At 47.0% G+C, this 27,582-nt stretch overlaps 1 protein-coding gene across 2 annotated transcripts; it reads left to right on the plus strand.

Moving 5' to 3' along the window:
• Positions 1–27,103, plus strand: nudt21 (nudix hydrolase 21). 2 transcript variants are annotated; one of them, XM_084307928.1, is made up of 7 exons: positions 1–316; positions 4,353–4,553; positions 6,185–6,248; positions 6,377–6,502; positions 10,549–10,624; positions 24,853–24,967; positions 26,714–27,103. In XM_084307928.1, the coding sequence occupies exons 1-7, from the start codon at positions 195–197 to the stop codon at positions 26,733–26,735; spliced, it is 726 nt and encodes a 241-aa protein (XP_084164054.1). In that variant the 5' UTR covers positions 1–194; the 3' UTR covers positions 26,736–27,103. The 2 variants fall into 2 exon arrangements, with proteins under 2 accessions (XP_084164054.1, XP_084164055.1); XM_084307929.1 differs by having other exon boundaries at positions 6,377–6,466.
• Positions 27,104–27,582: the final 479 nt, after the last annotated feature.

Below are 27,582 nucleotides of genomic sequence, written 5' to 3' on the forward strand. Positions count from 1 at the left end.
AGAGGAGGAGCGAGGGAAACACAACCGAAAAGCATTTTGTTTTGTGCATGGTTTCTGTGTTTTCTCTTCGATTATTTACTTTATTTCTATAACCCAGATGTCCATATAATTACAATCGCTAAGTGAGTGTGTGTAGGAGACGCCGTGTGTGTAGGAGACGCCGTGTTTGTATCCGTGCAGCAATAAGCGCCTAAATGTCTGTCGCGCCTCCCAACCGCTCTTCTGCCGGCTGGCCGCGCGGCGGCTCGCTTCAGTTCGGGAACAAATACATGAGTTCTCCTGCCAAGCCGCTCACCCTGGAGAGAACCATCAACCTGTGAGTGTTCTACACATTTAAATAATGGAGCTTGAGTTGTAGCTAACAGTATAGCTAGCGAATCTACGTTACGGTCAGTGATACAACGCGACAAATGCACCACTTGCGCCCCTGAAACACCATTTCACGCCGCGCGCCTACTTGCTAAACCTTGCGCTGCCGCGCGCGCCTACTAGATTGAACCTTGCGCTGCTGCGCTCCTACTAGATTGAACCTTGCGCTGCCGCGCGCCTACTAGATTGAACCTTGCGCTGCCGCGAGCCTACTAGATTGAACCTTGCGCTGCCGCGCGCCTGTTAGATTGAACCTTGCGCTGCCGCGCGTCTACTAGATTGAACCTTGCGCTGCCGCGCGCCTACTAGATTGAACCTTGCGCTGCCGCGAGCCTACTAGATTGAACCTTGCGTGCCGCGCGTCTACTATATTGAACCTTGCGCTGCCGCGCGTCTACTAGATTGAACCTTGCGTGCCGCGCGTCTACTAGATTGAACCTTGCGTGCCGCGCGTCTACTATATTGAACCTTGCACTGCCGCGCGCCTACTAGATTGAACCTTGTGCTGCCGCGCTCCTACTAGGTTGAACCTTGTGCTGCCGCGCTCCTACTAGGTTGAACCTTGTGCTGCCGCGCTCCTACTAGGTTGAACCTTGTGCTGCCGCTCTCCTACTAGGTTGAACCTTGTGCTGCAGCGCTCCTACTAGGTTGAACCTTGTGCTGCCGCTCCTACTAGGTTGAACCTTGTGCTGCCGCTCCTACTAGATTGAACCTTGTGCTGCCGCTCCTACTAGGTTGAACCTTGTGCTGCCGCTCCTACTAGGTTGAACCTTGTGCTGCCGCGCTCCTACTAGGTTGAACCTTGTGCTGCCGCTCCTACTAGGTTGAACCTTGTGCTGCCGCTCCTACTAGGTTGAACCTTGTGCTGCCGCTCCTACTAGGTTGAACCTTGTGCTGCCGCTCCTACTAGGTTGAACCTTGTGCTGCCGCGCTCCTACTAGGTTCGGGTTGAACCTTGTGCTGCCGCGCTCCTACTAGGTTGAACCTTGTGCTGCCGCGCTCCTACTAGGTTGAACCTTGTGCTGCCGCGCTCCTACTAGGTTGAACCTTGTGCTGCCGCTCCTACTAGGTTGAACCTTGTGCTGCCGCTCCTACTAGGTTGAACCTTGTGCTGCCGCGCTCCTACTAGGTTGAACCTTGTGCTGCTGCGCTCCTACTAGGTTGAACCTTGTGCTGCCGCGCTCCTACTAGGTTGAACCTTGTGCTGCCGCGCTCCTACTAGGTTGAACCTTGTGCTGCCGCTCCTACTAGGTTGAACCTTGTGCTGCCTCGCTCCTACTAGGGTGAACCTTGTGCTGCTGCGCTCCTACTAGGTTGAACCTTGTGCTGCCGCGCTCCTACTAGGTTGAACCTTGTGCTGCAGCGCTCCTACTAGGTTGAACCTTGTGCTGCCGCACTCCTACTAGGTTGAACCTTGTGCTGCCGCGCTCCTACTAGGTTGAACCTTGTGCTGCCGCTCCTACTAGGTTGAACCTTGTGCTGCCGCGCTCCTACTAGGTTGAACCTTGTGCTGCCGCGCTCCTACTAGGTTGAACCTTGTGCGGCCGCGCTCCTACTAGGTTGAACCTTGTGCTGCCGCTCCTACTAGGTTGAACCTTGTGCTGCCGCTCCTACTAGGTTGAACCTTGTGCTGCCGCTCCTACTAGGTTGAACCTTGTGCTGCCGCGCGCCTACTAGGTTGAACCTTGTGCTGCCGCTCCTACTAGGTTGAACCTTGTGCTGCCGCTCCTACTAGGTTGAACCTTGTGCTGCCGCGCGCCTACTAGGTTGAACCTTGCGCTGCCGCGCGCCTACTAGGTTGAACCTTGCGCTGCCGCGCGCCTACTAGGTTGAACCTTGCGCTGCCGCGCGCCTACTAGGTTGAACCTTGTGCTGCCGCTCCTACTAGGTTGAACCTTGTGCTGCCGCTCCTACTAGGTTGAACCTTGTGCTGCCGCTCCTACTAGGTTGAACCTTGCCCTGCCCCGCGCCAGGCGGAGGAAGCATAGTTGATAACTGGGCACGATTACGATTTCGGGATTTCTACAAAACACTACATATTTCAAACCAAACGCACGGCACCATGTGTGTAAAACGATGCAATGTCGATTATGTTATTCTCCTTTTACAATCCGCACCTCACTATGTGAACCTGCAGCTTATTTCCGCCTCTGCGCCTTTCAAACGCGTCGGTGCGCTCAATTAATATCAGATAATCTATTAGATCGAATGTACCACAGACGAGCAAATAATATGAGTAAACGATGTACGACTTACTACCATAGTGTCTTTATACCTGTATCACTGTAATATTAATACTACAAATATGTACATACATCTGGTTAGCATTGTACTATTACTCAGTAGTACTAATTTATATATTGTATACCCAGTTTAATCACCTGTACATTGTATATTACATGTGCACTCTTTACTGTGTAAATGCCCTTGTACTTTTACTTTGATACTTAATTTAATATCGAGAGTAAATATGTACTTCTGTTGAACAGGAGAGTTTTACCAGTTTGTATGCTTCTTCCACTTGTGGTTGTCTTGTAATAAATGAGGCCCTTTGCGTCCTTGTGGAGTCGATTGGTTATTGTTTTCCCGAAAATATGGTCTGAGGGCTGGAATTTGGGCCAAAATGCAAGACGACAGGATTACACTGTCTGTCTGCTATAGATAACATTTTTATGTAGAGTAATAATTTAAAGAACACATCCACAGAGTTTTTAGAAAGCTGCAGAATAAAAGTGTTCCCCCCCCAAACATCTTTTGATTTAAGATTGTTGTTTACATGTTGCACGTATCCGCCTTCACTTCCTCTGCTAAACTCACTCTGATTCAAATGACAATTCTCCCCACGCTTGATTATGGTGACATAGTCTCAGTGTTTCCCATAGGAATTTGTGAGACTGGTTGTGGTGGGTGAACCTCCCGTAATTAAATTTTTTTGGTACATTTTAAAGTTAAATGCATCAATCTGGTGCACTTTGAGAGCAAAATAAAGAGGCTAGATCTATGATAAACGTTGTGCTCAAAACACAACATCGACTAGAGCAGTGCTTCCCAATCCTCTCCTCGAAGCACCCCAGCCGTTCAATGTATTTGTTAAATTCCACCACCAGCACACCTGATTCAACTTAACAAGCCCTTTATTAGTTGAATCAGGTGTGCTGGTGGTGGAATTTAAACAAATACATGGACCGGCTGGGGCGTCTCGAGGAGAGGTTTGGGAACCACTGGACTAGAGCAGACATTTGAGCCATCAAAGAAATGAAGCAAAAGCGGTTACTTGTGTTGAACTGGTTTATTTTTTAGAAAATAAAAAAATATAGTGGATTACTATTACGACTACTACCACTGCCAATACTACTGATACATCCCTATTGGCAAACTCTATATATAAAAGAAAATGATTTATTACATTTTTGATTTTTTTGGTTCATTATACAACTGTGGTGGGACTAATTAGCGGGCCGCCACAGTCTATGTAATTAATGGGAAACACTGTAGTCTACAGATCTGCATGTAGGACAGACCTCACTCCACAAACTTGATGTCCTCTACCACTCTGCTATCCGGTTTGCCACCAGTGCCCCTTTCAACACCCACCACTGCACCCTTTACTCCTCCGCCAACTGGCCATCCCTGCACACCCGCTGCTAGATGAACACTATCACTGACCCTGTCATTCACAATTTGGCCTAAAAAAATGGTTTGGTTCCTGTTGCCGACCAACCCTGCCAATTTAGGTGCGACCCAAATTATTTTATGAGAGAATTTTCTTTTTTTTCTTTTTTTTTTTTTTGCAATAGTTTAGTTAAATCTTAGTAAAAAAGTGCAGTCCATGTCACTAATGAGAATATATAAAAAGCAAGTATTTCACAAACAAACAAAACATTTTTAGGCCTTTGTACGTCGCTTTGGATAAAAGTGACGGTGTCGGTTACGCCACAGCCGAGGTGATGACGTTGTGTGTTGTATGTGTGTTCCCGTGTCAGGTACCCGCTCACCAACTACACGTTCGGCACCAAGGAGCCCCTGTACGAGAAGGACAGCTCGGTGGCGGCCCGCTTCCAGCGCATGCGGGACGAGTTCGACAAGATGGGCCTGCGGAGGACAGTGGAGGGCGTGCTGATTGTCCACGAGCACCGGTTGCCCCACGTGCTGCTCCTGCAGCTGGGCACCACCTTCTTCAAACTGTGAGCCACGTCTTCATCCTCCTCCTCCTCCTGTCACACTGCTGCATGTCTCTCAGGCCCTCTGTTGTTCTTCATCCTCCTCCTCCTCTGTTGTTCTTCATCCTCCTCCTCCTCTGTTGTTCTTCATCCTCCTCCTCCTCGTCTGTTGTTCTTCATCCTCCTCCTCGTCTGTTGTTCTTCATCCTCCTCCTCCTCCGTTGTTCTTCATCCTCCTCCTCCTCCGCCTCTGTTGTTCTTCATCCTCCTCCTCCTCCTCCTGTCACAACGGTCGTATTCCTCAAAACCAAACGCAAAGTTTGTCCCGCCCTCCTACGCAGAGCTGCCTGTACGTCACAGCCTGTCTCTACACCTGTACGTCACAGTCTGTCTCTACACCTGTACGTCACAGCCTGTCTCTACACCTGTACGTCACAGTCTGTCTCTACACCTGTACGTCACAGTCTGCTAAACATAACAGCATTTAAAAGTGAATTGTATCCTTTTTAACACTTTGGTTGCCTAAGGTTAAATTAATGATATACCATAGATTGCCAGCGCTATTTGTCTATGGAGAAAGTCCCCTTCTTTGCAGGGCTATAACTTTTTTAATTCTATTGCTACATTGCCATTATTAGGGCCCATTCAAAGTCCTATATGTATTGTTCATTGTGTAGCAACGTTAAACTTTTTCATTCACATATTCATAGTAAAGTATGGTCTAATGTATAAGTATGTTTTCATCTCTTTCTGCAGCTTTCTCCAGAACGTGATATATAGCCCCAAATGCATTATATTGATGATGAAATACAGTTTGATGGCAATCAGCGCGATATAAAAAATTCCAACTAGACGTACTTCTAGAAGTTACTACACGTCATCTGATGTTGACCGGATGGGCGAGGGGGCGTTTATAATTCCGTGGGCAGCGTTATACCAATCATCTAATGTGGGTCAAATGTTGATAATATCAGTTATTATCGAAGACGGTAACGTTACACGCTGAAACTCACCCCAGTCTCCGCGCGCCGTTGGGCGATCATCGTCGAGTAGAAATTTTATCATTATGGGATATATTATTACCCGGTCCATCTCCAGCTTGTATAATGGTATATACGTCCAAATCATGTTGTTTATCGAGTTATTGGCAATCGATCGCTATGTAGTGTGACGAGCTAGAGTGCCGGAACCTATACCGAGTGCCCGGAAGTAATATGGCCGACCAGCAAAACCTCTACTGCGCTTCCTGTTAAGCGGTTGCGCCGATCGGCCACCAGATGGCGCTCCTGAACCGCCAGAGAGCTCAGTGGGTCCTGCTGGTGGATCTCAGGCCAGCGGAGGGACATTATGAATCCGATCGCAGATTTTTGAAATATTGATATAAGGACGCTGTACAGCGTCCCCCGGCAACTTTAGCATGGCCAGCAAAGACGTGAGAAGACGTGTCCCGGCACTCAAAGTGTTAAATGTCCTTTTTAAAATGAAAAAGAGTGCTTGGAAAAGTACTTGAAAGTCCTTGAATTTCATTTTGCAATGTCTGTGGGAACCCTGCTGACGGCTGTGGTGTTCTCTCCTCCTCTCCCCTCCCCTCCTCTCCTCTCCGCTCCTCTCCCCTCCTCTCCTCTCCTCTCCTCTCTGTGGTGTTCTCTCCTCAGGCCTGGTGGAGAGCTGAGTCAAAATGAGGACGAGGTGGACGGGCTGAAGCGCCTCATGACAGAGGTGACCTTTCTGATCTGATATGATACATTTATTTATGGTTATTTATCGGCCCGGGGCGCATCCCGGGAGAGAAGGAGAAACAAAAAAGACAGGAACAATACGATGACTCTCTCTCTCTGCGTTAACAGATCCTGGGGCGACAGGATGGGGTGAAGCAGGACTGGGTCATCGATGACTGCATTGGTAACTGGTGGCGCCCCAACTTTGAGCCCCCACAAGTGAGTAAGGCCGAAAGATGGCAGATTAGTGACCAGGTAAATTGTGGAATTCCACCAATAGAAGTAATTGTCCCCAAACATGTTGAATGTGAAAAGTGTAGGTGATAATAATAATAATAATAAATGTATTTTATATAGCGCCTTACATTAGGCATCTCGAAGTGCTTTACATACATGGCATTATAGCATACAGACAAACACAGTACAGGGACTTTCACAATGATGACATGGTGGGGATAATGCAGAGAGGGAGACAGCTTAGAGACAAGACGGAGAGAACATCTTTTTTCCCCTTTTTTTTCCTTTCTGATTTTCTCCCCGTGCCAATCCCCCCCCCCCCCTCCCCTACCTGGCTGCTGTACGCATGTTCTCCTACGAGTCGGTACAAGGGCGTCCCGAAGCCGACCGCACGCTTCCTCTGATACGTGTGGCGACTGCCAGTGACATCTTTTCACTTGGCAGCGAGGACTCTCATTGGTGAAGTGTAACGCGTGGGAGGGCACGCTATCTCCACCAAGTCCTGCCCCCGCTGAGCAAGCGCCGAGACCTGACCTGTAGGCGTCGCTGTCCACAACGCCAGATTCCCACCCGCCAGCTTCCCCACCCCCTAATACAGCCAATTAGTTTGAACGGCCAGCCAAGCTGATGGCAACGCCGAGAGCTGGGCTCGAACCCAGCATCTCCTGCGTTGGTGACGAGCGCAATCTCCGCTACGCCGCCTGACCGCCCTTCGAGAGAATTTTTAAATAAATAATAATACTAAAATATGTGTGTACAGATGTGAACATTTAAGTGATGCAGGGGTTGGGGGGTGAGGAGGGTATGCAGGTTGAACAGGTGGGTTTTGAGGTGGGACTTAAATGTTTCTACAGATGGGGCTTCTTTGATGTGTAGTGGGAGTTGATTCCAGAGTCGGGGAGCAGCGGAGGAGAATGATTTGTTTTCTGTGGATTTAAGGCGGTAGTGTGGTGCGCTCAGAAGGGCTAAGTTGGCTGAGCGGGAGGGAGTGTAGTGTTGAAGAAGGTTGTAGATGTAATCAGGTGCTAGGGAGTGGAGGGCTTTCTAAGTAAGGAGACAGATCTTAAAGTCAATCCTATACTTGACAGGGAGCCAGTGAAGTGAGGAGAGGACAGGTGTGATGTGGGAGAATTTGGGGCAGCGGGTGATGATGCGGGCTGAGGTGTTCTTTATTTTTTTATCTTTTTCTCCGTCTGATTTTTCTATTTTTCTCCCCATCCCAATTTAGTCGTTATGCCAATTCCCCCCCTCCCCTACCTGGTTGTTGTGCGCATGTTCCTCCTACTGGTCGGTACAAGGGAACCCTGAAGTCCACCACATGCTTCCTCCGACACATGTGGAGACAGCCAGTGGCTCTTTTTTCACCTGGCAGCGAGGACTCTCATTGGTGAAGTGTAACGTGTGGGAGGTCACGCTGCCTTCCTCAAGTCCTGCCTTTCGCTGAGCAGGCGCCCAGACCTGACCTGTAGGCGTCACTGTCCACAACGCCAGATTCCCACCCACGACTTCCCTCCCGCTAACTCAGCCAAACGAGTTAGTATGACGACCGGCCCAAGCCGCAGGGCAATGCTGACTCCGGGAGTCGAGACTGCAGCCTCTTGCATTGGTGACGAGCGCAATCTCTGCTACGCCACCCGACCGCCCTGGGCTGAGGTGTTCTGAACTAGTTGAAGTTTATGAAGGGATTTGGAGGGATCAATACAGAGAGGAGGTAAAGTGTAGGAGATCAATACAGAGAGGGGGTAAAGTGTAGGAGATCAATACAGAGAGGGGGTAAAGATGGTCGCCAATTATGACGATTAATTATTATTCATTTGTAATCGAGTTGATCAAATAAATCAAAACATTACGTTGAAACAAAACATTTGAAATTAACTTGATTGCTTGAGTTGTCATTGCAGTGGGTCTTGTATAGATAGATTAGATTAGATTCAAATATATTGTCGTCATGCAGCACAAGTACAGTACAACAAAAAAGTTTGGCATCCAACCAGAGTGCAAATGTAACAGTAATATTATATACAATGTACAGGTCATTAAACTGGGTATAAAACTACTGAGTAATAGTGCTAATCAGTGTTGTAGTATGTATATGTACAGTGATGCAGGTATAATGACACTATGGTAGTAGGCATTGTCACGACCCAGGTGGAAGTGTTTTTGTGATTCAGCGATGATGATGTAAATGGTGTTATAATGTCGTTTGTGTGTTGTAATGTGAATCTGGGTTGTGTGTTCTGATGTGACTGGGTTGTGTTCTGATGTGACTGGTTTGTGTTCTGATGTGACTGGTTTGTGTGTTCTAATGTGACTGGTTTGTGTGTTCTAATGTGACTGGTTTGTGTGTTCTAGTGTGAGTTTGTGTTCTAATGTGACTGGTTTGTGTGTTCTAGTGTGAGTTTGTGTGTTCTGATGTGACTGGTTTGTGTTCTAATGTGACTGGTTTGTGTTCTGATGTGACTGGTTTGTGTTCTGATTTGACTGGTTTGTGTTATAATGTGACTGGTTTGTGTTCTGATGTGACTGGTTTGTGTTCTGATGTGACTGGTTTGTGTTCTGATTTGACTGGTTTGTGTTCTAATGTGACTGGTTTGTGTTCTGATTTGACTGGTTTGTGTTCTAATGTGACTGGTTTGTGTTCTGATGTGACTGGTTTGCAGGGGTGTAAAGTACTTGAGTAATTGTACTTTGTTACAATACTTAAGTACTGTTTTGGGGGATTTGTACTTTACTCAAGTATTATTAGGTTTGTATACTTGTACTTTTACTCAATTACATTTCAGAGAAAAAAAAACATACTTTTTACTCCTTAAAATGCAGACCTACAAAGTACAAATCTCGCAGGTCCAACCATTTTAATTAGTTATTTGTTTCTCTGGCCGAACTAACGTTAACGTTATTAATCCTGCGGCCGCACTTTATTTAAAAACAGCCAATCAAATCCCCATCAATGAAAAATGAACCCGCCCACATTGGCTGTCGAATCTACGTTCCATTACTTGTGAATCACGTTGGGAGGACGATTCTGTACTGTCTGGATATGATGAAACACTGACATTGATTCACCATGATTGATTTTGTTTTAATTTCTGATCCAGACTCTGCAGACTCCTCTACTAGCTTCTATAGACTGTGGTGCTGCCCGTGAGCTCATCCACTCGTATCTGGACGTCTATTCTTTGCCCGTCTGTCTAATTTGCTGACCCAGCTGTCGGAGGCTGTACCGTGCTCATCTTTAACCCATAAGGAAGGACCCACGGTGACACAGGTGTCTCATGTACTTTACATGTTCTGGACATTTCCATAAAGCTTTATCCTTGATTTTACCGCATGAAGTCCCAAAGGAACACCGGTGGAACATCCTGGTGGGTCATGTGACAGATCGAGTAGCCTCCAGCTGCACCCGCGGAGCGAGCCCCTCACTAGACGCTGTGGCAGGCGCACGCTGATTGGCGGAGAGTACGGAAGTTAGCGCTAGCGTCACTCTACATTGGGCCTAGCCCCTCCCCCTTGACCAAGCTCGGTGTGTGCGTGCGTGTGTCTGTGTGTATCTCAGGCGTGCTGGGCCAATTATTAAAAAACCCATGCTGATTGGTCCTTGTGCAAGACTAGAACACAGGGATCTTTGATTAAACACCTGCTATTAGAAGAATAGACGGTCAGAAAAAAACTTTACTTTTACTTTTTAATACATAAGTACATTTACAAGTAGAAACTTTTTGACTTTTACTGAAGTGTGTTTTTAGCCAGATACTCTGACTTTTACTTGAGTAAAATGTTTAGACAGTACCCATACTTTCACTTCTTTTTACACCCCTGCTGGTTTGTGTTCTGATGTGACTGGTTTGTGTTCTAATGTGACTAGTTTGTGTTCTGATGTGACTGGTTTGTGTGTTCTGATGTGTCTGGTTTGTGTTCTAATGTGACTAGTTTGTGTTCTGATGTGACTGGTTTGTGTGTTCTGATGTGTCTGTTTTGTGTGTTCTGAATGATGTGTTCTAATGTGACTGTTGTGTTCTGAAGGTTTGTGTGTTCTGATGTTCTGTGTTCTGATCTGTGTTCAGTACCCCTACATTCCTGCCCACATCACCAAACCCAAGGAGCACAAGAAGCTGTTCCTCGTGCAGCTGCAGGAAAAAGGTCAGTATGAGGGACATTCTCCTACAGGTGTTTAGCAGGCTGTGACGTACAGGTGTGGAGACGGGTGTTTAGCAGGCTGTGTCACATTGAGAGTCCAGCTACAATCAGTCATCAGTAGGGAGGCACCGATCCGACTTTTTCAGTCCCGATACTAGTTGTAACTGAGGGGTACAATTCCCTGACTGTATTGATAAGTATGGTATCATTAAACCACTACCGTCTTTATGTACATCCTACTGGCCATACAGTACATGGGTATCTTAATGATGAACACTTCCCCACAATGAAATCGGTTCTACACAAAGTTGTAATTAAGTATTTATTGCAGCAAAAGGTACATAATATACTTTCTTTACTTCACTTTGAATGCGCTTATAAGGCAAAGGAATGTGCGTAGGCAAATCAATAACGAATGTCCATTCTCTGGTTACGCAGGAGGTAATCATACAACCTGAATCTTAGGGAATTATATCTATGGTACACTAGTAATATAGCGGGAGATACTGGAAGGGTCCCCCCGGTTGTAAGCCAGCAAGGGTAGAGGATCTGTCGGTAATAGAGTCTGGGTCAACGATGATAAGGAGACTCCGAGTACGGGAGACGGTGCAATAAGATCTTGATCCACAGACGAATACAGCTGTTCTCCGTAGCCTGTAGCTCCACAGGGAAGAAAGCTAGCCTGCCTCAGGCTTCTGAGGGGCAGACTCGACGTGGCTCCTCACAGGGTAAATCCCACACACTTGTGGGCGTCGGCGATTCTCCGCTCCATTAATTACAGGACCAAAAGCAAATATAATCCAGCCGAAAAGGGCTATGCAGTCGTCGGGTAGATAATCCAGTGTACATGTCCACACGGTCCTCGTCTAGGGCTCCTCGGGTGAAAGCGCCATGAAAGCAGCCCAGCCTGGATAAGCACTCTAGCTGATACGAGGAAAACGTTGGTGATGCTGGTCACTGTAGAACTTTAGCCGCACGATACACTATACACAAATAGACTATTACTGACTTAATAGAAATATGTCGCACTCGACGGTATAGCGCCAAACTCTGACACTTCAGTTATTAATTCGCACGCGGTCTCAATGCTCTATTTGGGCCAAACAGGCCATACTTCACCGCACGTAGTATCGTGGGTGAGGCTTCAACTTTAGTTACTAAGACTTCTGACTAAGTGCTTCTGTATTCACCTGCGCCGTATTTATACGCTTAGATGAATAAACTAGTACCAGCTTTATTCCTGTCTCATATCCTTGCGCAATACCATTCTTGTCCAGGCATGTCCCCGGCGGTGACTTTGAACCTGACTTTGGAGGCATGGCCTTGGCGCCTGTGGACCGCTGTCCAATAGGAGAATGAAATATTATAGTCTGTACTAGGCTAAAGGGATATTCCGTGTATATGTACAAGGAATATACAAGGGATATCAAACGATATACAAATATTATGCAATATATCGATCAATAAATATATATATTCGGTTTAATCTGATCCTTTGTAACAGCCGCCTCCTAATTAGTCCCACCTAATTAGCTAAGCAGAGACAGATTAACCGCACTGTCCACTACTCAATGTCTGTTGTGAGGGGTAGGGCAGTTCACCAAGTCATGGGGTCATGGTCGTCATCAATAGTATCGGGGAGCCTTGGCAACTCTATTAGCCTCGCCACGGGTCGGGTGTAGATCCGCCCTTGAACGAGCACTTCGGCTGCTCGGACCTTTCCGTCGGCACCGGTGATCACTTTGCTTACGCGGCCAGCCGGCCACATAGCTCGGGGTAGTGACTGGTCGATAATCATGACGACTGTTCCTTCTGTCAAATTGTCTCTCTCTTTCACCCATTTCTGGCGGGTCTGTAGAGACGGTAGATAGTGGAGTAGGAAGCTGTTCCAAAACTTGTCAGCCAATACTTGACTGTACCTCCACATTCTTCGGCCGTTCGCTTCTTCAGGCCTGTACATTGTCTGTGGTAGAGCGGGGTCCAGCCGCCCCATCAAGAGTGTGTTGGGGGTGACTGGGTCGACATCTGCTACATCACTTGAGACGTAACCGAGGGGCTTTGAGTTCAATACTCCCTCGATCTCCGTGAGGACTGTCATTAGGACTTCTTCCGCCACGGTCTGGGCCCCAAGCACGGCGTACAGGGCTGTCTTTATTGAACGTACTTCTCGTTCCCAAGTTCCACCGAAGTGAGGTGCATTCGGGGGATTAAACTGGAAGTCAATCTGGGATGGAGCGAGGTGGGTCTTAAGTTCTGGGCCCATAGCTTGGAAGCTCTCTCTCAGCTCTCTTTCTCCGCCTTTGAAGTTTGTCCCGTGATCAGACAATAATATAGACTGTTTGCCTTTCCGCGATGTGAATCTTCGGAAGGCCTTAAGGAATGAGTCTGTGCTCATGGTTGGAAGGAGTTCTATATGCATCGCTCGGGTGGTCATGCATTTGAATACAATACCCCACCGCTTCTCGGTTCCTCTTCCTTTCTTTACATACAGCGGGCCGAAACAGTCCATACCGGTGGAGTGAAAAGGCTTGTCGCCGAGTCGGAGGCGACAGGGAGGTAGGTCAGCCATCCGGGGTATACTGGGCTGCGCTCGCCATTTACGACAGTCTAGACAGGTTCGCTGGAAGCGCCGCACTGCTTCTCTCCCTTGCAGTATCCAATAACGACGTCTGATCTCCGCGAAGACTCTCTCTGCCCCGGCGTGATGCACATCCTCGTCGTATTTCTTTATGATCAGCTCTGTGACCTTGTGTCGGCTGTTTAAGACTATCGGGTACTTGACGTCATCCGGTAAGTCTGGAGCTCTCCGCAGACGACCACCCACTCTGATGAGACCATGGGCGTCGCTCTCGGGGGCTAGGTGGAGCAATCTGCTGTCTGATGGGACGGGCTTTGCTCCCTGTAGACAGTCTAGCTCATCGGGAAACGAGTCTCTCTGGGCTCGTTGTAGGAGAAGAAGTTCTGCTTCTTCGTAGTCAGCTGCAGTAATGTCAGTAGTGAGCTGAACCTCTGGGTGGTGCCACAGGAATGTCTTTAGCTGCGCACTCTCTAGGGTGAGGCAATCGTCTATGTCGGGGTCTGTGGAGACGAGTGTGTTCAATCCACAGAACATAGATTTCTTGTTCTCGGCCTCCTCTTTACTCGCTTCCCGTGGGGTGGGTGTAGGCCACTCTTCTTCCGGGAGCTTGAGGAACTCTGGCCCGTCACTGTATAGGTTGTGACGGGTGAGGTCATCCAGGGACATTCCCCGGGTGATGACGTCAGCTGGGTTGTGTTTTGTGTCCACATACCTCCAGCTTGCTACTTCTGTTAAATCTTGAATCTCTGTGACTCTGACTCCCACGAAGACCTTGTATCTGCACGAATCAGACCGGATCCATGTGAGTACTGTCGTGGAGTCTGACCACAAGATTGTTCTTTGCACCGGGATGGTGAGTTCGCATTGGATTAACGTGGCGATAGGCCTGCCACGATAACACATTTTGCTGGGCGATTAATTGCCCCCGAAAATATCGCGATAAGCGATATTATTGCGACCGGTTAGAGAATTCTTTTGAGAAATTTATTTCCCAAAACTTTTATTTTGAAGCCCACCGCTCCGTCATTTCCGGTTTAAGACTTTTATTTTGAAGCCCACCGACCGGACCGGAAGTATTGTTGTGATTATCCTAGCCGACAACTTGTCTCGTCCGGTTGTGTTTTTTAGTTTTAACGTTAGCTACTAACGTTAGATGCAGCTACTACAGGCAATCAACGATGAGGAGGAAGCGTCAAAGCAGTATATAATAGAATAGCTGTGGTGCGTAGGCACTGCAGCACGACTCGAAAACGACCCGTTATAATAAATTAATTCATGTTTAACTTGTCCCCGTCTTCAGTGCTTTGACTAGCCCCACCCGTTCATTGTAAACAATGATGCATGTAATTGTATTAACGTTATTCTGTGTTATTCTAACGTTACACTACAAATAACGCTACTTGGTTAAAAGGAGCAACACTATTGAGAAATGTATTAAGCTATATGTGGCGTTGCTACTGCCCCACGGAGCTCCCGTGCTGTGCTCTGTACTAACGCCAGCGGCCAACCCACACGGAGAGAGACTGCAAGGGGCACTGGTTCCGCCTCATTAAAACAAACGCGCAAATAGCAATTAATCGCGCCTGTCAAAATCATTGCATTCATTTTAATTATCGCGGCAATTAATCGATTTATTGCTTATCGCGGCAGGCCTACGTGGCGAGTTGCGCTCCTGCTAGGGCTGCGCAGAGCTCTAGACGCGGGATAGATTGTTGCTTGGGCTATTCTTGAGCGAGCCAGGATGAAGGCAGTATGTATTTCTCCTCCCTCCTCTCGGGCACGCAAGTAGGCCACCGAACCGTAGGCTACTTCGGAGGCGTCGCTGAAGACGTGCAGGTCCATCTGGCACGTCTCCGGCCTCACTGTGGGTGGGAAGTAGCTGCGGCGTCTGTTGACACCTGGGAGTGAGCTGAGTTCCGTCTCCCACTCTCTCCATGTGGATGCAAGGTGTTCGGGTATGGGGTCGTCCCAGCCCTGGTCCTTGTCCCATAACGCTCTTACAATCATCTTTGCCCTGGTGGTGTAAGGTAGAATACATCCCAACGGGTCATATTGTCCGGCGAGTGTTCTGTATACACTCCGTCCTGTGGTCGGTAGTGCAGTCGACCTTCCCTGCTCCTTGGTCAGGGGTGTGTGTCCACAATGGAGCGAGTCTGTTTCGAAGCGCCAGACTAGTCCCAATGTCATTTCCTGGGCTTCTCCTGGGATGGTCGCCATCCAGGTCTCGCTGCTTGCTGCCTCGTCCTCGGGGGAGAGGCTGCGCAACACTTGCGGGTCGCCGCTGGCCCACTGCCCGAGATCAAAGCCGCCTTTGACCAGGGAGGCGCGGAGCCTGAGTAGAAGGGCCTCGGCTTCCTCTGGCGTCGAGACGCTTTGCAGACAGCTGTCCACGTAGAAACCACTTCCCACACTTTGTCGGACCTCTTCATCGGCTGCTGGGTCCTCTGCGACGTGTTCTTGCAGTGCAAACGTAGCACAGCATGGGCTGCATGTGGTTCCGAAAGGGAGGACTTCCCATTGATGGATGGCTGGTTGCTCGTCCCCGATCCTCTCTCTCCATAGGAACCGCAGCAGGGGCTTGTCCTCCTCCACTAGTCTCACCTGCAGGAACATCCCTTTGATGTCGCCGCTGATGGCCACCTTGTCTTGGCGGAAACGTAGTAACACGCCTAGTAGAGAGGGGCCGAGTGTTGGGCCGGGCAAGAGCTCTTTATTCAGATTTTGTGATCCGATCTGGTAGCTGCAGTTGAACACAATACGATCCTTGCCGTTGTGGTGGACTTTGTGGTGCGGCACGTACCATGATTCGGTCGTCTGATCGGCCTCTTTAATGTCAATTTTCTTTGTGTCCCGCTGTGATTAGCTTGTTAATCTCAGCGCGGTACACAGTCTCTTGAGCGGGGTCTCTGGCTAGGCGCCGCTCTGTGTTCAATAGATACCGCTCCGTCGCTTCTTTTGGGGCGTGGAAGGTAGGCATACCCTCTCGCCTCAGGAGTGGAGTTGCGTATCTCATCACTCCGTTGACTTTGACTCTCTTTGTCCCCTGCTCGAGGAGGGCTATAGCGTAAATGTCTTCCTTGGAACGAATGTCTTTCTTTTCGTTCTTAAAGGGCATTGTCTCTAGTGTCCATAGCCTCTCGACATGCTGTAGGAGGGTGGTGTCTTCTTCTGTCACTCTGGAGTGGAGGCAGCTAGTGGCTGCTGTTCGGTTAAGAGACCTAGCGAGGGGGCCTTGTAGTGTCCATCCTAGGCGGGTCTCGACTGCTGCAGGACGGCCTCTGGGCCCTGTGTGGACCCGGTCCATCGGGACGATGAGGTCTGCATGGTCAGAGCCTATCAGCAGGGTCGGGGTGGCACCGTCTATGAGCGGTATAGGTAGTTGACGCAGGTGCACATATTTATCCATCAGCTTGGCGATGGGGTAGGTGTACTGCGACAGGCCTATTTCTTGGCTGGTGAAAGCGTTAGTAATCCTATACCGTCTCTCTGGCTGCCCGCTTGCTGCGATAGTGAAGGAGACGTTCTCGCCCTTTATCGTCTTTAGATCTCTTATTGTCCGAATCGTCATCTGGTTTTCGCTCCCCCGCAGCCCCAGCTGGGCCGCAGCGGACGCGAGGAGAAGGGTCTTCTCTGACCCGTCGTCAAGGACGGCGTAAGTGTCCATGACCTTGTCTTGGTAACTCAGTGTTACGTGGACCACCTTTAAGAGCACCCGGGCGGGGGAGCTCCAGTAGCTCACCACGTACCGCAAGTGCTATTTCAGCGCCGTGGACAACCGTGCTCGTCACGGATCTGGGGCTGAGCGAGTTCGAATCCCGGACTGCAGCCGTGCCTTTCCCAGAGTGTCTTCCCCCCCATCTGAACCCTTTCAGCCTGTTTCTGTCGGTCGAACTTGACCAAGTATAAATGCGATAAACGTATAAAAGAGCCAGGGAAATGGCCAAAGTTTAAAAAAAAAAAAGAGCACCCGGGCGCCCCCGCTGCTGGCGGGGTCAATGTACATAACACTTGCCTTTGTGCTGCTTGAGGGTGCAGGCTTTCTTCTGTTACTGTCGTGTAGGACGTCTAAGTGGGCTCCGTCACACCGACTACACCTCTTGTTTAAGCGGCAATCGGCTGCCATGTGACTGCGCGCACATCGGTAACAGCGTCGGTTGGACTTTATCCATTGACTCACCTCGTCGGCGGTCATCTTCTTGAACGTGTCACATTGTGACAGCCAGTGTTCCTTTTCGCAGTACGGGCACACCATCTTCCACTTCTCTTTCATCGAGGGGGTACTGTGGTTCTTGCTGCTCGGTACTGATTCTGATTGGTGCATGACGGTCACCAATCTGCGGCCATCGTTTGCTCTCCTAGGTCCCTCTCTGGAGCTTGGTGTGCTCCGCATGAAAGTATCCAACCGTAGGCTGTTGACTTCTCTCGCCAGGAAGTCGGCTAGGTCTAGGAGGGATGGCTCGGGACCGTTAGGATCACGGTGGTCTCTTTGCCGCCTGAAGCGCTCTTGTCGGGCGGGCGGAAGCTTCTCTAAAATCCTCTCGACATTAGAGTTTGCGTACAGTTCGTGCATACCCTTTTCTCTTTGCGCCCCCAGCATCCCTACCAGGGATTGTACCTTGATAGACAGGTCATCTAGTGAGCGATTGTCTGTGGCTGGGGGTAGGCGGTCAATATGCCTTATCTCTTGTATTACGTAGTCCCATATGCGTCCATATCTTTGGTCGAGTGCTGCTAGAGCCGCGGTGTATGGGGTAGTAGAGGTGGCATAGGCCAGCGCTATATTGTGCGCTCGGGGCACCTTGAGGTGCTTCAGTAGGATAGCATATTTGTACGGTTCATCAGCTACATCGGACATCATTGTCTCTAAGCACATTCGTAGCTCTGTGTACTGTGCTCTGTTCTCGTGTGTGAAGTCCGGGAACGTCGGTTTGCCAATGTATGATGCCATGGATGGCTGGCACATCGGTGAGCGTTGGAAGAGAGGCCTCCTAGGCGAGTCTCCTCTTACGCCTCTTGGTGGGCTGGTACCTGCTGGATACCATGGCCCGCGTACCCAGGTGCTGTTCCTCGGGGCTGGTCGTGCGTCAAGCTCACCCGTGAATTGAGTCGGGGGTCTGTAGCGCAGAGCCGCGGGGGTAAAGCCTGGGCTGTACTGGACCTCCTGGTCCTGTGGAGTACTGTGCTGCTGTTGGGCTTGACTCTCCTCCTCTCCCTCTTCTTCTTCCTCTGGCAGGTCATCTAGATCCTGTAGTCATCTATTTAGCCTCTCCGCGGTGTAGACCGTTTCTTCCTTGTAGCTGGGTCTCACTTGGACCGGTCGGGGAAGGGGTTCGGAGGGGGGTATAGGCTCTCTCTGGTGGTCGGGCTCAGGGTCGCTTGATCGGGTAGGGGAGGGTGCCCTTGACCCTTGTCTTGACGAGGCCCTGGAGCCCCGTGCGGAGGGAGGGGGTGTTGCCCTGGTGATCAGCTGCTCCATTATCTGCGCTTGTAATCGGTCAATTCCCTGACTGTATTGATAAGTATGGTATCATTAAACCACTACCGTCTTTATGTACATCCTACTGGCCATACAGTACATAGGTATCTTAATGATGAACACTTCCCCACAATGAAATCGGTTCCACACAAAGTTGTAATTAAGTATTTATTGCAGCAAAAGGTACATAATATACTTTCTTTACTTCACTTTGAATGCGCTTATAAGGCAAAGGAATGTGCGTAGGCAAATCAATAACGAATGTCCATTCTCTGGTTACGCAGGAGGTAATCATACAACCTGAATCTTAGGGAATTATATCTATGGTACACTAGTAATATAGCGGGAGATACTGGAAGGGTCCCCCCGGTTGTAAGCCAGCAAGGGTAGAGGATCTGTCGGTAATAGAGTCTGGGTCAACGATGATAAGGAGACTCCGAGTACGGGAGACGGTGCAATAAGATCTTGATCCACAGACGAATACAGCTGTTCTCCGTAGCCTGTAGCTCCACAGGGAAGAAAGCTAGCCTGCCTCAGGCTTCTGAGGGGCAGACTCGACGTGGCTCCTCACAGGGTAAATCCCACACACTTGTGGGCGTCGGCTATTCTCCGCTCCATTAATTACAGGACCAAAAGCAAATATAATCCAGCCGAAAAGGGCTATGCAGTCGTCGGGTAGATAATCCAGTGTACATGTCCACACGGTCCTCGTCTAGGGCTCCTCGGGTGAAAGCGCCATGAAAGCAGCCCAGCCTGGATAAGCACTCTAGCTGATACGAGGAAAACGTTGGTGATGCTGGTCACTGTAGAACTTTAGCCGCACGATACACTATACACAAATAGACTATTACTGACTTAATAGAAATATGTCGCACTCGACGGTATAGCGCCAAACTCTGACACTTCAGTTATTAATTCGCACGCGGTCTCAATGCTCTATTTGGGCCAAACAGGCCATACTTCACCGCACGTAGTATCGTGGGTGAGGCTTCAACTTTAGTTACTAAGACTTCTGACTAAGTGCTTCTGTATTCACCTGCGCCGTATTTATACGCTTAGATGAATAAACTAGTACCAGCTTTATTCCTGTCTCATATCCTTGCGCAATACCATTCTTGTCCAGGCATGTCCCCGGCGGTGACTTTGAACCTGACTTTGGAGGCATGGCCTTGGCGCCTGTGGACCGCTGTCCAATAGGAGAATGAAATATTATGGTCTGTACTAGGCTAAAGGGATATTCCGTGTATATGTACAAGGGATATCAAACTATATACAAATATGCAATATATATCAATCAATAAATATATATATTCGGTTTAATCTGATCCTTTGTAACACTAGTGATGCACCGATGTGAAAATTGTGGCCGATACCGATAACCGATATTAATATTGCTGTTCTGGCCGATACCGATATTTACCGATGTCGATATCTCTGTATAGAAAACACTTTTTTATGATAATCAAATAAAGAGCTATTTTCCAAAACCACATTTTTTTAAACTTTTGATTTCAAACCTTTATTTCAACATTTTTTTTTTTTTTTTTTTTACTTATTTTCAGAAATGACTGATATTTTTAAACTATTTAAGGCCAAAAAAAGATTAAAAAAAATATCGACAGAGACTATTTGATAATTATGAAGTGGAAATGATACCCAACGCACTATCAGATCACTGTTATTTACTCCTTAAAGGTACATTTGGTATACTATCCTCCCGAGCCCCAAGATGGCGATTTAACTCGTTGCTGCTTAATAACAAGGAATTCATTACACAACTCAAAGAAGCTCTTATAGTATTCCAACGGGAGAATGCAAACTCGGTGCAAGACCCCAGAATAATATGGATGTCGGTAAAGGGAATGATCAAAGACTTCACGGATAGCTTTTCCTCAAATGCGCAAGAATCAAAGCACAAAACTGGCTGAGCTGGAAACGCTTTACTCAACGTTATTTAATTCTCTGAAATACAACAACTCAACTCGACTAGAAAATCAAGTTAACGTACTAAAAATGGAGATCAATGCCATATACAGACAACAATCGGAAATACAAATACGCAGCACAAGACAACAGCAGCACTCCCATGGTTCCAAACCCAGCCACCTATTAGCCATGCGATTAAGAATTAATGCAACATTTGCAGATATAACTACCATTAGAGCACAACAAGTACTTGTAACAGATCCTGTAAAAATAAACGATACATTCAAAGTATTCTACTCCGACTTATATAAATCAGAAATGACCTTCGATCAAAACAAAATGGACACATTTCTTAATCAAATTATTCTCCCTAAACTTTCAGAGGATGACGCTAAACAGTTAGAAACACCGATCACACTAGAGGAACTCAAGAAGGCCATAACCGCAATGAAAAGTGGTAAGGCTCCTGGAAGAGACGGTTTCCCATCAGAAATGTACCTTTCTTGTTGGGACATAATTGGCCCCTTATTACTAAATATGATCTTATACTCAGTCAAGGAGGGGAACTTCCATAAAAATGACAATATTGCACTCATAACAGTCCTCCTTAAAAAAGACAAAGACCCCAACGAGTGCGGTAGTTATAGACCTGTAAGCCTCCTCGGAACAGATATCAAACTGTACTCGTCTAAGGTATTAGCCATCAGATTACAAAAGCATATGACGTCTTTAGTTCACCCGGACCAAACTGGCTTCATAGGAGGCCGCCTGATCACTGAGAACATAAGACGTATACTGCACGTACTTGATGCCGACAAGGAGGACACCATACCTAAGGCGATGCTGTCCCTGGATGCTATGAAGGCCTTTGACAGGCTGGAATGGTCGTATCTGTGGGCAGTGCTAGAAAGGATGGGGTTAGGAAAAGGATTCATCGATATGATTAAAGTATTATACAAAGACCCATCGGCCATGATTACAACAGGCACAATCATCTCCCAAATATTTCCGGTATCACGCTCTGCCAGACAGGGTTGTCCTCTTAGTCCCGGACTGTTCAATCTATCATTAGAGCCTTTAGCACAATATATAAGACAATCCCAATCCATAGAACCAATCGTAATCAAGGGCACACAACAAAAAATTTGTTTATATGCGGACGATGTAATATTGTTCATGCAAAACCCCAACACCACATTGCCTCATCTGCTCAAGTTGATTGAGGACTTTGGTGATTTATCGGGATTTAAGATAAATTGGCCGAAGTCGGCTTTCCTTCCACTTAACACCCCTGCAAAAAAAGATACAACCCTCCCAGGACAGATACCGATGGTAAAACATTTCAGATGCTTGGGAGTGGAAATATTCCCTACCATAAGACAAACGGTGAAGCACAACTACACAAAAATCCAAAACAAAATCAAAGACGACCTTGATAGATGGGCAAAACTTAAAAACACAGTACAAGCACGGATATCAATAGTTAAGATGGATGTACTACCTAAAATCAACTTCTTCAGTTCAATGCTACCGTTACCCCCTCCAGAGGGTTACTGGAAAAGATTACACTCCTCCACATACAAATTTATTTGGAATAACAAACCACCACGTATAAAAAGATCCACCGCACGGAGAAATAAAGCAGATGGCGGCATGGCATTTCCAGATTTTTTCCTATATTTTAAGGCGTACACATTAAGTCCATTGACAACATGGTTTGACTCCCAAGCATTAGCATCCTGGAGAAAAATAGAAGAAAACATAGTAGCCCCACATAGACTGAAGGACATAGCATACACTAAACTACCAATCAAGCACTGAACGAAAATTTGGCCCCATAATTACTCATGCGATCCGGATATGGCGTGAATCAAAAAAAAAAAATCCTAACCCACAAAAATGGCACAATCATACTCCCTTATTCAATAACAATGCACTCTTAATTGGAAAACGACCTATAAGATTCCCTATATGGAAAGAGCAAGGCATACACTCATTAGGGGATGTTTTTAACAAACAGGGTTTTTGTAGTGATAAAGAAATACGCAAAAAAATTTAATCTCACCAAGTCCACATGGCTTTTTCACAAACAGTTAGAGCTATGTTTGAAGTCTCACGGTGTTCCATTAGACAGACCAATTGAACACCACAGATACCACAAATTCATCTACGCAAGAGAGACATCGAGAGGTTTTGTTTCAGAATTTTATCATCAATTACTAACGTCCTCGTATGAAACCCTCCAACTTGACTCTGTCTGGAGGAGGGATATACCAGACCTGGAAAATGACTTTGATTGGCAAGGAGCCTGGGCAAATGTCCGACTTACATCAAGGAACCAGGATCATCAACAAATCAATCTTAACTATATTCACAGGACATACTTGACTCCTATAAGACTGTGCCGAATGGGGCTTAAACAAGATTCCAAATGCACCCAATGTGCAAATGGGGACGAAGGGACATTTATGCACATGTATTGGGACTGCTCACCAGTTAAGGCATTCTGGAAAGATGTGACCCAACAAATATCAAAATTCGTATCTTGGAATATACCTGTACACCCCTCGGTATTATTATTGAATGATGTTTTTGAGTTTGCAGTGAATCCACAGCTAAAGAGATTGGTTTTATCGGGTATCACAGTAGCCAAAAAGCTGATCGCATCACGCTGGTTTCAACCGGAAAAAATGTGCCGTAAAGTTTGGTTTCTTACATATCTCGATGTAATTTACCATGAAATATCTACAGCAAGAATTCTGGGTCTCAATGAATCCAAAATGTCAATGTGGTTAGAAGTGGTGGAGAGAGGCGGTTAGGTGGTCGAGCGGAGATTGCGTTCGTCACCAGCCCCGGAGCTGTGAGCTTGGTTCGCCTGTTCGAATCCAGCTCACAGCTCCGGGGTTGTCACCAGCTTGGCTGGCCGTCTGCACTGATACAATTGGCTGTATCAGAGGGTGGGAGAAGCTGGCGGGGTGGGTCCGGGTCATTGTAAACAGCGACTCCTACAGTTCGGTCGGGGCGCCTGCTAAGCGCGGATTGGACGTGAGGGGGATAGTGTGGTCCTCCCACACGCTACGCCCTCTCAATGAGAATCCGCGCTGCCAGGTGAAAAGAAGCGGTGATTGGCTGGACGTGTGTCGGAGGAAGCACGTGGTAGCCTCCACTCTCCCAAATGATCTGACTGGGGGGGGTAAAGCGCAGCGACCAGGAAGGGACTGGGAATTGGCATAAACCAAAAAAAAAAAAAATAAAATAATAATAAAAAAAAAAAAAAAAAAAAAGTGGTGGAGAGAATAAAAGCTAGCTTATAATGGTAGTGTCTGGTTAGGTGCGAGGGATAGTGGAGGTACTTCTCAAGGTGGGGTCCGGGAGGGGGGGGTTCGAGCTGAGCATATGTGTGTAGGTTTTTTTAGCTAACAGGTATTAGGGGTATATCTTATATAAGACAACTAACTAAAATGTGATCTCATTGGATGTGCCCTGACAATTAATGCTTGTATATCTTATCGTGTGTTGTCATGTTTGTTTATATGTTTGTTTAAAAAATAATAAAAAAAAAAAATACAAAAAAAAATAATAAAAAAATCGGCCCATATCGGCCCTATCTTGATATCGGGCCGATACCGATGTGTAAAAAAAAACTGCCATATCGGCCGATATTATATCGGCGGCCGATATATCGTGCATCACTACCCGATACCTGGGTTTGGGTATCGGCCAATACCGATACCGATCCGATCCCCATTGTCCAAATTTTCTTTCCAAAAAAGTTAAAAAAAAGATTTTATCAATTTTTTTTTTATATATATTAAAATATATTTTGTTTTTAAGAATTGTAACGGATCACAAGTGTGTTTTTGATTTGTTGTAACAAACTTCATTCATTCAATTAATAAACTGTATGCCTCACTGTCACTGTGTGGAAGAGACTGGGATCATTCTTTTGTGCAAGGCAACATCAGGCTTGACTTAAAACAGTGAAACTAAATGTAACAAATTAACACATAGATATAAATGTACTGAATGGTTATTTATTATTTTATTTATTATAAAATAAAATAAAATCCGATATAAATTTATATATATCTTTTTTTTTACCGATACCCGATCCAGCTATTTTACTGATATCGGCGGCCGATACCAATATCGGATCAGTGCATCCCTAGTCTGACTGTAATGTCTCCCCTGACCTCCTGACTGTAATGTCTCCCCTGACCTCCTGACTGTAATGTCTCCTCTGTCCTCCAGCTCTGTTCGCCGTCCCCAAGAACTACAAGCTGGTGGCGGCTCCCCTGTTTGAGCTCTATGACAACGCCCCGGGGTACGGACCAATCATCTCCAGTCTACCGCAGCTATTGAGCAGGTATTCTAATCCTTCTCTTCCAAGTGGGGTTGGTTGGTATGGTAACCGGGTGGGGTTGGTTGGTATGGTAACCGGGTGGGGTTGGTATGGTAACCAGGTGGTATGGTAACCGGGTGGGGTTGGTATGGTAACCGGTTGGTATGGTAACCGGGTGGGGTTGGTATGGTAAATAAAAATATTCAGAGACCGACACATCCTCTAATAACCCGACACCTTTCTGAAGTGTCCGATGTCAGTTGAAGCTTCTCCACGGGGAGGAAGAACCAACGAGCCTGGTCTGAAAGTAAACATTGAATATGCTGCTATTTAAAAAAAATAAAAATATCTGCTGCGTGATCAAAATAACTCCTCTCTAGGGCGGTCAGGTGGCGTAGCGGAGATTGCGTTCGTCACCAACACCGGAGATGCTGGATTCGCCTGTTCGAATCCAGCTCACAGCTCCGGCGTTGTCACCAGCTTGGCTGGCCGTTCACACTAATACAATTGGCTGTATTAGAGGGTGGGAAAGCTGGCGGGGTGGGTCCGGGTCGTTGTAAACAGCGACTCCTACAGTTCGGTCGGGGTGCCTGCTCAGCGCGGATAGGACCTGAGTGGGATAGTGTGATCCTTCCACACGTTACACCCTCTCAGTGAGAGTCCGCGCTGCCAGGTGAAAAGAAGCGGTTGATTGGCTGGACGTGTGTCGAGGAAGCACGTGATAGCCTCCACTCTCCCAGACCGACTGTGGGGGGTAAGTGCGCAGCGACCAGGAAGCGTGAATATTTTAGGCAACCAACTTGTGTTCAGCGTTTCTCTGATTGGCCACTACGCCCATGTGACCGCGGCAGCGCGAGAGAGCGGCAGTGCGGAAATAGGCTGCATTCTATTGCCATTCTCTGCGACAAACTCTAACCTTAACCAACTCCGAAACAGCGCCTAAACTTAACCCTTCTAACCTTAACCAACTCCGAAACAATGCCTAACCTTAACCAACTCCGAAACAATGCCTAAACTTAACCATAACCTTAACCAACTCCGAAAGAATATTGCCATGCTCTAAGACAAACTCTAACCTTAACCAACTCCGAAACAGCGCCTAAACGTAACCCTTCTAACCTTAACCAACTCCGAAACAATGCCTAAACTTAACCCTAACCTTAACCAACTCCGAAACAATGCCTAAACTTAACCGGCGAAAGAATGCAATTTTAAAATAAATAAAAAAATTGAAGGGATTCGAACTTGTTACCAACGCACCGCAGGATCGCATCCACAGCAAGGCGGCGAACCAGTTGAGCTAGCCGTCGATGTTAAAAGAGGGGGAATTACTGCTACATAATGCTGCCGCGGCAGAGCTCCGCCCGCTCTGCCGCTACCGTGTCGCCGCGGGGGCGTGGCTAGACGCAAGTTGGTTACCTTAAATAATTACGCGACCAGGAAGGGGATTGGGAATTGGCATAATGACTAACATTGGGATGGGAGAAAATCGGAGGAAAAAGGAGGGGGGAAAAGATAAAAAAAATAAATAAAAAAATCCTCTCTGATGTCACAGTGAACCTGAACATTAAACCCGTTTAGCGAAGCACAGATACAGATACCAGGCTAAAATAGAAGATAGAAGAGAACGTCCCCGATACTAACATCCGAGCAGTAACATCAGTATCTGGACTGAAAACTTGCGGTCAGCGCCTCTAGTTGTATATTAAGACGCCTGATGTTCTGAACGTTGATTAAAAACTATATCTTGTTTTGTGTTTTCTCCCTCAGGTTCAACTTCATCTACAACTAGCGGCGCGGCGGCGTCTGCAGCTGTCTCTGTGAGTGCAGCCCGTTGTGCCAGGCGTTGGGAGGCGTTGGGAGGTGGAGGACGACACGTGGACAGTAGACTTGTCCTTTTATGTTGATGGAGGAAAATGCTGTCTTGTGACTTTTTAATTTGAAAAAAAATATAATTAAAAAAAAGGAGAGAAAAAAGAGAAAAGACAGAACATTTTGTAACTCGTATGATTCTTCATCCCAGTGTGTGATTTTTATGTTCCCTCAGAACGTGTGTTTGATTAAAAAAGAAAAGAAAAACGCAACTGAGTTCCTTGTTGTTTTAACCTGTAATGCCATGCTTTCTTTTTTTAAATAAAGCAATCCTTTCACGGAAACGCACCAACTATTTATTTTTCTTGCATCAAGAGTTGCTTTAGGGGTACATTTACATTTAGTCATTTAGCTTGACACTTTTATCCCAAGTGACTTACAAACTGTGAACAACAAGTCGGCCGGAAGGAAGGGTACAACTCTGGGTAAGTGATGTTCGCCACGCCTGCGACTCTGGGGGGAAACTACAGCTAAGATGTTGAGGAATTCAGTAGGGATGGGATCGAATTTTTGAAATATTCAATATTTTTTTTATATAAAAATGTTGTACTTGACGCAAACCATTCTTATTGAATTCCTTTTTATATTTAGAGGCAGCCTAATTTTCATAGCCTAATTGATCTAAAATATGCACATGCTACTGTTTCTGTTTGTTTATTAAAACCGGTTGATGGGCCAATGCAATGCTGTTATTATTATAGGCTACGATGGTGAATGGTGTCATTTTTATTTATTGTCTGGTCAGCTGAGCCAATCAACGTTCTGAA

The sequence above is a fragment of the Notolepis coatsorum genome (genome assembly GCF_963971535.1).
Source record: "Notolepis coatsorum genome assembly, chromosome: 2".
In the NCBI taxonomy this organism is placed as follows: Eukaryota; Metazoa; Chordata; class Actinopteri; order Aulopiformes; family Paralepididae; genus Notolepis; species Notolepis coatsorum.

Excerpts from the sequence above, each read along its gene's own strand:
- nudt21 (XM_084307928.1), top strand. The coding sequence starts at position 195 with ATGTCTGTCGCGCCTCCCAACCGCTCTTCTGCCGGCTGGCCGCGCGGC. Across the intron at positions 317-4,352 it reads CTGGAGAGAACCATCAACCT|GTACCCGCTCACCAACTACA; the intron begins GTGAGTGTTCTA and ends TTCCCGTGTCAG. Across the intron at positions 6,503-10,548 it reads GATGGCAGATTAGTGACCAG|TACCCCTACATTCCTGCCCA; the intron begins GTAAATTGTGGA and ends ATCTGTGTTCAG.